Here is a 12,776-nt window from a genome sequence, read left to right as displayed (position 1 = left end):
ATGGGTAGGACGAAACCTTGCCACAAGTGTCACAAGGGTGGAGATCCAGAAGGACTCTGACCAATGCTACTGTCAAAAATAACTCCATTGCATCCTCCTGCCCTCAGCACCACGCACCGCTTCCATTTTTCTCTGCTAGCAGCAATGCTCATGTAGCATCACAGCAAATTGTACCGGGGAACTGAACTTAAATGGGTAAAATTAATCCTATTTTGCAACATTCACACTTTTCATGGTGCTGCTCTAAAGAACTGAATGCCCACCAGCACCATTCAGAACAGCCTGTGACTGTTATCACGTTGTCCAAGTTAATTCGTTACTCCAGCTATTGTGGGGATAAAGTAACAAATTAACAGCTAATATTTAGGAGATTATAAAATTACGTTTCCTTGAAGCTGTTTAAGCAGTTGATCTGGCATCTCTGTACAGAATTAGACATCTCTGCTTTCAATTAATGCAAGTGAAGTGGTTGGCACAATTTGGCCAAATATTTAAAAGTAACATAACCATCCACTACAGATGCCCTTTTAGGCCTTGATTCTGGAACAGTTTTATGCACAACACCCTCTTATCTATTTAGCAACAAACACCAAGTATTGGAACAGATTTCTATATCTTGAGCAGCCACTCTGTGTGTCAGAAAGGGGTCAAACAGCAACCAGACTTCACACACTCTGCTCCAGGTCACCGATATGAGTGGAGATCAGAAAAGACACATTGGGGTGTAACTTTGCCCTGTTTCAGCACAGCACGTTTTTCCACATTCTTTACCACCCATGGAATTGCCTTAATGGTCCTGAAAATGAGTGCGCCTGCAGGTGGGGACAGGAGCAATAGTCCAAACGAGGTCCCTCCTCCACCTCCTCTATGTTTCTATGATGTTCTGCGGCCCTTGGGGACAGTAAAGCCACCGCTTCTTCACTTTCTTTATACCAGTTACTGTCTGGGTATCTTCCCCATAGTCTTACCTTTTCCAGCCTAATGGTTTACAGTTTTTGCCAAACTGATGGAGGCTGCTTATGTTTCAGTTCAGCATTTAGTATCGTTTATTCTTTCCCAAAAGAAAAGAGCAAGAACTGCATCCCTAGTCAAATTTAAGTTAGAGAACAGGGGCCTGGCTGCAAACCTGCATTTTTCAGCAAGGTACAACCAATCAAATACATCCTTATTGCAGTACTCCTTAAAGAGGTCAAATCACTGAAACACGTAAATTAGCAGTAAAGCAAAAAGTTTGTTTTATTGCTAAAACAACTTTTGATAGAAAGGTCCCATCAGTCAAGAGCTGCCCTGCTGAGCCACTGCTCTTGCAAAACCATGTAAGGACGGCACAAGTCTTGGCTGTCCTTCTGGACCACGCTTCATGGAGGGTTCTGTCTTTATAGCCACACAGTGCTTTATGTGACCAGGTCTCCAGTTTCAACCAAGATGTTACTATTACTGACATAAATTAAGTCCAAAAGTATCTGAAATCCCACTGCTTATTTGGCAGTGGTTGAGCAAAAAGGGTGTAGCAGGAAGGAAAGCAAACCTGACGCGAGTGCAGGAGGCAGGGATGAGCCCCTCCGGCCTCCAGCAGCAGGAGAAGTGTCCTGACCATGTCCCGACAAATACTCACTGCGACGAGCAAGGGAGACGCCTGCTGGGCTCACTCGCTTGGTACAAGCCCGGACCCAACTTCTGCATCGTGCGATAAAAGCAGTACAAAACCAGTCCATTTTAATTACATTTTTAAAAAGCTGTAAAACATATACTCTCAAAAAAACCTGAATCTTGTTACAAAAGTTTGCAAGACAGTACTTTTCTCTGGAATGCACTTCTGTTGTGTTCCTCCTTGCTGTTGCATCCTCCTGTGTGATGCGGGAGCAGCACCGAGTGTTGAAAGCGCCAGCTGACACCCTGGCGGGGCTCGTCCTCCTTGTTCAGGTGATGGAACGAGATGCTTAGCGCTCTCCGAGCAGCCAGCGAGGCAACGCTGGGGTCTGCGCTCCGTACACAGCTCACACTGCACACCAGTGGCTCTTGTCCGCGCTGTTATCTCCACCCGAGGGGCTGTGAGCGAGGCGCGGTGCTACAGCTGCTCACCACGGCTGCCCGTGCTGGACGTCAGCGCTCTGCTCGGTGCCAATGCCTCTGCTGCCCGTGGGGCCTGCTTCGGAAGGCGAATGGGAACGTAGACATTTGAAGCACAGTGCTCCTTGAGGTATTCTCCTCCTTTTTCTTCATAGTCTTTTCTGGTTATCCAGCCTTCCTCACGGGTCATGTATTCCACTGCCCAATCCCTGGCCCCATACCAAGCGTCTAAAACAGGACTGGAAGCAAGGTGAACCTGGAGGAAAGGAAAATAGAACAGCAGTGTCAATTCAACACAGGAGGAAAAAAAAGCCCTTTTAACCCTGATTACAGTAGTATGTGACACAAACGACTGGATTTCACTAGTGTGAGCTGATTATTCAGTGCCTCTGGAGAAGAGTAATGTTAGGAATGGGTTTGAAGTGTTTTCACCTTGAGATCAATTCTCCATGAGCCTGTTGTGTTTCTACCAGTTGAGAAAGCACATGGGTGCATCACATTCACAGCCAACAGCCCTCACAGCTGGGAGCCAATGCTGGAAGAGTTGGTGGTGCCACAAAACGATATCAAGTGCTCCAGCAAAACTTCTTCCCTGCTTGTAGTAACAGGGAGGAATATCACAGGCTAAGAAATCGCTGTATGTGAGAAAAGACCACGTGTACTCTTTCCACTGGTCTAGATTCATACTTCCATTCAGATTATTCCTGTTACTGTAGCACAAACTGTTTTTCTGGTTCAGCTACTGGCTTGCTAGACTAGACACTGTGTAAATCCCATGTGTGATATCTGTGAAGTGACAGATTTCTGCCAGGACCACACTACCAACTGCATTGCAATGGCAAGAAGGAAGCTCTTACTCAGTTATGAGCAGTAACATTAAAAGCAGAAGAAAACACACTCATTTTCTTCGTACAGAGACAAGTTACACATTCAAAACTTAGCAAGCCATACCCTTCCTCAAAGTTTCTGTCAGTCACACCTGGCTCACAGCTACCTACAATAAGTGCAAACAAGGCTTGTGGAATCACTTTTTTTTCTCTCCCCACTTTATAACCTGATTTTCTGTTCAAGAAGTTAGTAGACTTAAGACGACAAGGTGGTTTCAGAACAGCAAGGGGGACTCTGGCAAGTCTTCTTACAAAATTCATGGCAAACTCTGGGACTTGCCCACCTTGTACTACGCTTGTTACTAAAAACTGCTATAGCAAAGGACCACAGTTTTGTAAGATACTCACTCTATTTCTTTTGCTACTGTCCCAGACAGTCATTATATGTAACAAATTGAATATATAACTTAGTTTTGAAGTGAGTAGAGTTTTTCCCAGCAACTACTCCTAACAAAGGTTGTCTGTTCCAGACAGTAACTGTCCCAATCCTAAGAAATCAATCTGCAAATTCCCAGCCAAACATGTTTGTGTGTGCTTGGTCCTTTAGTTGAAGCAGGTTTTCCTTTTCCAAGCCATCTACCCTGCTCTCTCTGATGTCTTCAGAAAGAGCAGCAGTATCTTTGCTTAACCTTCATTTTCTCAGGTCTAAACAGCTGTTTTCAGTGTCTTGTAATAAACCACTCTCCCTTCCCACGCCCTAAGTACACCTGTGCTGTACCTCTCCCAACCTGAACTACTGCTGAACATTGACGAGCAGACTGTTCACGTAACCATCACATCAATACAAGTACCTGAAAAGACGACTGGAATGGCCTCATTTCGAGCAGTTCCTTCTGGACTCTTGTTTTCAGTCCAGGGTACATTGTATTTCCACCAGTGAGAAAAACATTCTGGACAAGAATAGCTTGTTGCTCCTTTGGATACCTACAAGGAAGAAAAACCAAGTTCAGTCCTTCTCAAGGAAATCTCTCCCTACGAACTAAGCCTTGTCTTCAGGATTCCCTCTGATAAACTTCCTTCTCTTCCCTATCATGAAAACCTGTGTTCATTTTCTGGAAACTCAAGTGGTGATGGAAGAAAATCCTTAAAGCACTCTGTGCACTGTACCCCATAAATCAACAACTCAGTAGAGCTGGAGTTCTTACACTTCAGAAAATGTAATCTCGGACATCCATACAGTTCACAGGCGACACTTTGCTAATGCTCAGTTGCCTGGAACTAGTTGTCCAGCAAGTGTACCCGTATCATAACTTAAAAATGTCACCCCTGATTTTGGTCTCACAAAACCAGAGACTGCCAGCTCGTCATTTCAAGGGATGGATATCTACAAGGGTTTGCTGTTTCTCCCTATAACGAGCTGGACCAGGGGGCTCCAAAGTGGGGTGTGTGCAAGAAAATCCACGGGGGTACAGGAAAAAGGTATTTTGGTACCATTAATAAATAAACAAACAGTGTTTATTTCACCTTTTATCTCATCCTTTTTTAGTTTCTGTTTTTGTGTACATTTTAAAATGTATATCATATGCTACTTCAGTAGTACCTATATGTAATTTATAAATATGCATATATTGGAGGTGCATGCTCTAAAGTTTTTTACTGATGGGGTAATCAGTCAGAAAAGTTTGGAGACCACTATCTTAAGACAAGCAGAGTTACACATTTTCAGAACAGGAAGACGTGTCCAACCTGCAATACTCAATCCCACCAAAAATAACTATTTAAACATATTTTCTCATGTTATTGTTAAGTAACCAGTATTGCAAAAGCTGATATCAGAACAAGACCAGCTTGTTTGAATTAAGTGTCAAGTAGCTTTCTAAACTCACCTCTCAAGGACATATTGCATGGTTTCTGCTACACCAGCCTGGTCTTCTCCTATCAGAGATGGCTGAAAGACAATCTCTGGCGCCCTGATTCTTTCAGTGCCGAGGAAAAGCTGGTGGTACTCAGCCAGGTTAAACACGGGCTTTAAAGAGATGAGATTGAGAAGCAGTGGGAAATTATGTTAAAGAAGAGTAATCTTCTAGAATAATCAAAAGTTTCCAAACAATTCTGTACAAAAAACAGATGGTAATGCTCTCACAGAGAATGGGCCACACTGTAAAAGGTTCCAAAAAGCCAAGGAAGCCGGACTTTTCCTGTACTTTATTCTGTTTGGTGTCACTCCGTCTTAAGGCTCAACTGAAAGCTGGGTCCACTGGGCTGTGAAATTGTGTAAGGATCACACACAAAAAAACTTGAGCAGGACTTTTTTTCCCTAACAACACCGCTCTGCTCCAACAGGAGCTGCCTGCAGAGTGAGCCAAGGGGGCATATTCATGCTCTAAACAATCAGCTAAGATTGCAAGGACTTCTCCTCTCTTAATGTCCTGCTCAGATAGTTTAAGCAGCTGTTACAAGAGCAGACAAACAATGTTTGCGTTTGGAGAAATGTCAGCAGACCAGCTGGACAACCAGTAGGCAGCAACCTCTGACACAAGGTGTAGATATAGAAATCAAACCTGCACAGCAGCAACAGGCTTCTCAACCTCAGGCTGTTCCTCAGCAAATAAAGGTTCAAACTCATTAATACTTTCCACATCCTCCAGTGACTGTTCACTGCCTAATGGATCCAAATCAGGAGTCTGGAAACAGAGAAGGTATGTTAAGGTAAGTTAGCGGGCTAACAGGCGGGCTAAGTACATATATGCCTTTAATTCTGGTGACATTTGGAAAATTCAACCCCAATTCTCTCAAATCTCAACTCTTCAACATGTCTGAAAGCAAATATGCTGTTCTTCAGCACTGAAGACAAAAACCTCAAATGGTGATCAACCTAGAAAACAGGAGTTAAGACAGACATTCACTCAAAATATAAAAATAAAACACTTTTCAATAAATTTATCATGATGCCACCCCGGAAATTAAAGGCCTTAGTCAACAGGCTGACTGCCAGGATCCTAGCCAGCCATGTCCAAATATAACACACTGAAACTTAATAAAACAGCTTTTAAAATTGGTTAAGACTTGGTGCATCCCCTGCACCTCTAACTGCTCTATAATTACCATTAAATTCCCTGCCTTGCTTGTGTGGGACTGGAAAACAAATATTTGCTAGCTACAGAGCTACCACACAATCTTCTACAGTTTCAACCACCCAGCGTTTGCACTCGGGATATACTAAAAACCCTTCTATTTTACAGAGATGTGAAGATGCTCCCAAAGCCTCTTCCCAATGAGCAGCATCACTGGAAATCCTACAGTACTTCACTGTTGAGGAGTAGGAACAGCTCTTTAATTATCTCCATTACTTTTGTGTTACAATGTTACCTTTGGGATTTTGTTGCTACGGATTTGTTTTTGTTATTTTAAACTTGAAACATTTGTTGCAATGTCTAGCAAACAATATCAGGATGAGAAAAAGCTAAATCATTTATACATTCTGAAGTATCTAGCTTAGGTCCACTTCCAAACCAAGCAATTACTCAAGCTGAAGTTCATTGTTAGAGCAAACAAACAGTAATCCCTGAAGTTCTCTCCGACACTTATGCTTTTTAAAATCCATTTCCTTTTGTGTCTTAAACCTAGCAACAGAAAGAATCACAGAACTCTGCTGAAGCGTTGGCACAGACCGTAGGACAACATAATCAGCATTTAGTCTCCTTCACAAGGCCACAGAGGGACCGCCTATCTTCACAAATGGTTTCGGTGATAATTGCAGGCTCTCCCGCAAATCCCAGACCAAACAAAAAGCCTTGCTGATTCATTCCAAGGTCTGAGATTACACCTAGAAAAGAGGAGGAGCACGGGATCCAAAACAGACACGTTGGAACTTGGGCACAACCACGGGGCAAAATTACAAGGAGCTGACAGTCTTTCAGTGATCTCTTTCTGGAACGTTCTATTCTGCCAAAAGGCAGAAGGTTTCTTTACCACAATGGTAACCCAAGATCTACCTTGGGTTTGGGTTGAAACAGTCATTCTGACTGGTGCGCTCCCAGCACCTCTACCTGCTTTATAATTACCATTAAATTCCCTGCCTTACTTGCGTGGGACGGGAAAACAAAACAAAAGAGACTTTCCTGTTAAGGACAGGCAAAATATAACCATGAAGATACCAGCTATAACTGTTTTGGCTACATCTCAAGTTCCATATAAGACACAAACTCCTCTATCTGGCACCAATCTCTTCTATGCTTCAATTTTCTGTTTTTCTCTACCTCTTCCTGAGCAAAGACTGATATAACTAAAAAAGCTCTTATGTGACTTAAAAGGCAATTTCAGGTAAATGCACAAAGAGCCTTAGACCATCTCTTAGCAGCAGCTGCTATGTGCTGGGCCTGTGTGTCTAGCAAAGCAAACAAATAAACTTCTCATCTTCAAGACAAGTCCAACAACCAAGTGTAGCAATTAATCTTTCACTGTTAAGGAAACAGAATAGAACCTGCTACTTCACTGCACCAAAAAAAGAGAGCCAAAATGAGGGCAAAATGTTAGCTGTTTACCATAAAGTTCTCTACGCCTGAAAGGGAAGAACAGAAAGGAAAACAAATACTGTTTTTAACAAAAAGCTTGAGAGGTTCTTATCTATCTTTAATACAATGCTAAAGACATTTAAGGATTATAACCACTTAAAACTCCATGTCATTTCATTGTCAGACACTGGAAAAAAATATCTTTAACATACCAGGCCCACTTATTTCACCAAAAATAATGCAAAAGCAGAGTTAGAGGTTGGTTTAAAGTATGAACAAAACCATTATGTTGGCTGTTGCATTTACAATGCTCTAAGCAAGTCAACCTTCAGTAAGGACAGTGGCTGGCAGATGCTGCCAGGAGTATATAAAAAGGGAAACAGCGGTATCTCCAGCGGTACCTTCTCTGACCCACTACGGCTATTTTCTTTTTTGCCAACTTCTTAAAGATGAGCAAGAAACTTTTAAGGAAACTTATTGATTTCATATAACTGTATACTTCAACTACTGGCAGGAAACCTACAGATTATTCTTAGAACTACATGGAATCAAATATAAGATATGTCCCAGAGCACAGTGCAGAACAGCACAAGAAGGGTTACTGATTTCAGGCACACTATGAAATCAAAACTGTCACTTTCTGCAGTGTCATTAACAATGAGTTGCAAAGTGTTAAAGGAAAAGCTTAGCTCATCAATGAAAGTCTGAAGGGGCACATGTTCAAGCATAGAAACTTAATTCTCTCCTAGACAAGAGGAGGATAACTTGGTGAAAACATTATACCTCTGGTTTGCTGTCCACAACATCTACTTCGATATTGACTTCTGCCTGTAGGATTTTCTGTTTCGTTTGTTCAACAGACAGGCTCAACTTGTTGATGTAAGACTGAAGTTCTTCTGCAGAGTCCATGTTCAACTCCACCAAAGCTTTGTGGAATTGATCCATTTGACCATCTTCTAAAAGTTCCTACAGGCAGATCAGAGTTAGCTGTGATGAACAGTACAGGGTAATCAACTACCTGTCAGCTGTGCATGTATACACACTTTGCCTTCATTACTACATATCATGACGTGCACGCTTTGGCAGCATCAAAATATTTCGCAAAGGAAGTACTGTTCAGAATATGGAAGCATTCTCTGCATCAATAATCTCTCCCTTTTATCCTCCAAGTAACCTTAAAAAGCTCCTATCAGAAAAGACACAGGACAGACATAGTTTCTTTACAGTGATGCATGACCTTCTGATAAAGCTCCAGGGGCAGCCTGCCCTTCTCCCAAAAGATCACACAGAGAACTTTGCCTTGATTACCTGTACGTATAATAACCTGTCCAGCCTCTCTTGGTCAAGTTGCAGCTTCTCTTCTCGACGACGTGCATTGAGTTCTTGAAGGCGACGTAACTGCTGCTGCCGTCGCTCCTGCTTCTCCTCTGACGTCAAAGTGCTTCCTAGCAGCTTGTTCGAGAAAGGCAGCTGCATCTTGTGCACGTTGTTCTCATAGTACTCAGGGGACCGCCACTTCTGGAGCTCTTTTGAAAGCAAAATAAATGTTTTGCCAGGCTGAAAATCATCGTTTGTATGTTGCACGCACTCCGCACTAAGTTCAGACTGAGAAGGAAGAAGGTAACAATGATCCAGCCTAGAATTCTGTCACCTCCTGGCAGCTGTTCCCGTATTTAGCTGCCCCCTCAGGGTCCCCTCTTCCAGTCACACACTCAGTGCACAAGGGTCTCAGTGCTCTGATCCCCAGCACACAGAAAACACAAAGTACTAACTATTGGAAAGTGCACGTTAATGTCTCTTCTCTCTTCCCAAGGCAAGGGAGAGTTCTCACACATTTCTAAGGACTCCCATGGGCTCTTTCATAAGTGACAAATTTAAGAAAACACTTCCTTTCAGCCACTACTTAAGATGACATTTACCATGGAAATTTTTAAACTTCTTTAATTCATAAAAAGTTTGAGAAGTGTCCTTTGCGATTTGGGAAACCTTAAAACAGATAAGAAACATGGCCAGATGCAGAAATCATCCTAACCAATTTAATGTTCTGTTGCACGTATAGACTAAAGTAACTAATACAATAAACTCCTTTAAAATTATTTTCCTCTGAAATAATCCCAAATTTTATTCACAGAGAAGTTTGAACTAATACAGATTTGTTTTGGTAATGTAATTTTGTTTCTGTCTTAATGCTAACTTCAAAACTGTTGTCAGGTATTTCCCATGAGGTAGATTACCAGAAAAACAACTATAAAGAAAGCAAAATAGTAGTAGAGTATTTCTGCCAGAATACCAGCCAACTTGAGAACAAGGGATATAGAGGACAAAACTAAGTTTGGATGAACACTACCTGGTGGTAAATTACAGCTGGGTTTACCTTCTATATAGTCCTCTGCAATGTAGCTGTGCTCGTGCAGTATTTCCTCCATGCGACTGAGAGTGATGGCAGCAAAATGTCCCGGGTATTTCAGCTGAAGGAGGCGTTGGAGATAAACAGCTGCTTGACACCCTCCAAGATTAATACGTTTGCAGTTTTTAGCATCCAACCTTAAAATGCAAAGAGAGACAACCGTGACTGGAGAGATCCACAAGTTCGGCATAAACCAGACCTCCTACTCTCCCCAGTATTATTTAATATGGACAAGTAGACAGCTGAATATTCACAGATAAATCTTTCAAGATTCAGTTACCAGAGAATCTAACACACCTGCTTTATCAGAGAACAAGCATTATCATTGCTTTGTTTATTGCAGATACCTTCTGAAAGGCTCTGTTCTGCTTTGAAATAAAAAAAAAATCAAACATTACATAATTTTGGCTACAGCAAGAAAAAGTTCTATTTTAAGAAGGAAGTGATGGTTAGTGGAGCTAAAAGTAGTTCATTTAACCTTTGTAACATTTCACCCCTGGTCAGATGTTACCCTTGAAAATCTGAAGCACCTATCAGATACAATAAAGCCATTTCCTGCAGTAAGGATTGGAAAAAAAAAGAAAAAAAAAAGGAAAAAAAAAAGCAACATAGCAGCATAGTCAGAATGATAAAAGCCTCAAGAACTGCAGAAATCTCACAGAGCACTTTATTTTGTCCCAAAGCTGCTTTCAAACCTAGTATATGTTTTTTAACGCCTGATCTTACTTGGGGCAGATATCCCCTTCTACTTTAGAAAGTACAGACCTATGCATGAATAGTAACTAAATACAAGCACAGCACTGCTTCTTCAACTCAAAATTCAATAGAACTTACCAAAATCTGCAGACCTAGTTTTAACTGGTCAGTATAAATGAAGACCTGACAAGAGCTTTTACCTGAAATACTGAATCACAGAATCGTAGAATCATAAAATCATTTCGGTTAGAAGAGACCCTCAAGATGATTGAGTCCAACAATAACCTAACTCTAACACTAAACCATACTAGAGGAGTGGGTATTCATATCACTGAAAAGTCAATGACTGACAAAGAGAGGCTGAACCGTTCTTAACCCACCAAGAACTCACCTGCCCTCCAAGACTGGCAAAATGTGCGTGCACTGATAACCTGAGGATATCACCAAACCACTGCAGGGCCAGTTCTGCTTTCTGTTGTGGTAAAAACTGTACAAGCTGTCTACGCCATAGGAGACTTTGGGCACTTGATAACATTCAAAGAGGAGCTCTGACATCATTTGTCTTGAATACAGAGGATTGCAGACTGCTTCTGTCAAAACAATTGGATGATCGACACAACCCTGTAAGAGACAAGAGAAAAGAAAAATAATAAAGGTATGAAGGAAACACCCAGGGATACTTATCCTTGCTTCTTCTTTTGAACATCAGCAAGAGCTCCTCCAAAACAGCAATGAGAAACACTTTATGTGCAGGCTATTAATCATACAAAGTAAATTATAGCTAGTGCTTAAGGAGGTAAAAAGTAGTCTTGACATGCAGGGCTTCCAATGTTAGCTCAACCAAAGGTCAAAATCCTAAAGCTAGAGGAGAATGGATTTTTCTGAAGCATATATAAATAACTAAAAATCTAAGTAACCAAAATCTGTGCAGTGAGGAGGTAAAGTGTGAATGAAAACTGGTGAAGTTTCATTTCTGCACTAGGTAAAGATTTCAAACGGGTGTTGTCACACAGGCAAAAGGCTTCATGGTCTGAGGAACAACTCTCAACTCTCAGGTATATGAAACAGGTAAATGAGCACTGTTATATAGGGGCACTGTACAAAACCAGTAATGTTTAACATTCTTCTCAAAACTGATCCTGGGCGCCGGTTCTCAGCCACAGCCTGACAAGACGCTGCAGTCCGAACCTCTTGCCCTGCAGCTGTATCCTCCTGCTTTCATTTCACCACAAAACTAAGAAGAAATTAAGCGAATAACGAGGTTCAAAAGCCGCCCCTGGGGAGGGAGACAGAGCCCTGGAACAGGCTGCCCAGAGAGGTTGTGGAGTCTCCTTCCCTGGAGACATTAAAGACCCGCCTGGACACGTTCCTGTGTGATCTTCTCTAGGGTACCTGCTTCAGCAGGTGCGTTGGGCTGGATGATCTCCAGAGGTCCCTTCCAACCCCAACCACCCTGCGATTCTGCCACCACCACGCCAGGTTGCTCAGGGCCCATCACCCCAGGCTGTATCTGCGAGGAAGGGACAACACAACGTCCGTCAACAAGCAGGACGACGCCGGAGCCCCATTTCCAGACATCTCCCTTCTCCTCAGCCCCCCACCCAGGGCCGGGCCTGGTTTCAACCGGCGGCTTCCCGGCCTCGCCCCGGGGTCCCCCCTCCCCGGCCGGCGGTACCTGCGAGGCGACGCCCAGGCGCTGGAAGACGTGGTCGAGCAGCAGCTCCTGCAGCTCCAGCTGCACGGGCACGTTGCGGTCGAAGGGCGAGCGGAGCAGCCAGCGCAGCGGCTCCGGACTCCCCAGGTCGTTGCCCACCTGCGTCTCGGCGCCGGCCCCGCCGCGGGCCCCGCGGCTCCGCGCCGCCAGCGAGCGGAACCGCAGCAGGGGCTCGGCGGGGACGGCGGGGTCGGGGGAGGCCCAGCCCGCCCGCGTCTGGAAGGAGCCGTTGTCGATGACCAGCGGCACCGGCTGCGGGCTCCGCACGGCCGCGCTCGGCTCCAGCACCGGGTCCGGGGCCCAGCGCGCGTCGCGGAACGCGAACACCCGCGGGGCCGCCGCCATCTTGCGTGCGGCACGGCTCCCTCCGGCCGGGAACGCGGGCGGCGCCGCGGGTTCCGGGCTGCGGCGGGGCGGGCGGGCCGCTCGCCGAACCGAACCGCTCGGGCAAGGGCCAGGCGGGCCCTGAGGTGTCCCAGTGGCCTGACTAAGAGGTTGGCCAGAGAGGTGGCGGGTGAACCATCCCTGGAGACATCCCAGGCCAGGCT

At 44.1% G+C, this 12,776-nt stretch overlaps 1 protein-coding gene across 1 annotated transcript; it reads right to left on the bottom strand.

Annotated features, from left to right (window-relative positions):
• Positions 1–1,271: 1,271 nt before the first annotated feature.
• Positions 1,272–12,573, bottom strand: ACTR5 (actin related protein 5). The gene is made up of 9 exons (XM_065645707.1): positions 12,190–12,573; positions 10,906–11,135; positions 9,786–9,955; positions 8,720–8,937; positions 8,195–8,377; positions 5,459–5,581; positions 4,784–4,923; positions 3,749–3,881; positions 1,272–2,326 (listed from the first exon to the last, which is right to left on the bottom strand). Exons 1-9 carry the CDS (start codon positions 12,571–12,573, stop codon positions 2,069–2,071), a joined length of 1,839 nt encoding a protein of 612 aa, XP_065501779.1. The 3' UTR covers positions 1,272–2,068.
• Between the last annotated feature and the right edge of the window lie 203 nt (positions 12,574–12,776).

The sequence above is a fragment of the Caloenas nicobarica genome, chromosome 15 (assembly GCF_036013445.1).
Source record: "Caloenas nicobarica isolate bCalNic1 chromosome 15, bCalNic1.hap1, whole genome shotgun sequence".
NCBI classification, from domain to species: domain Eukaryota; kingdom Metazoa; phylum Chordata; class Aves; order Columbiformes; family Columbidae; genus Caloenas; species Caloenas nicobarica.
This window is presented reverse-complemented; position numbering and strand designations above follow the sequence as displayed.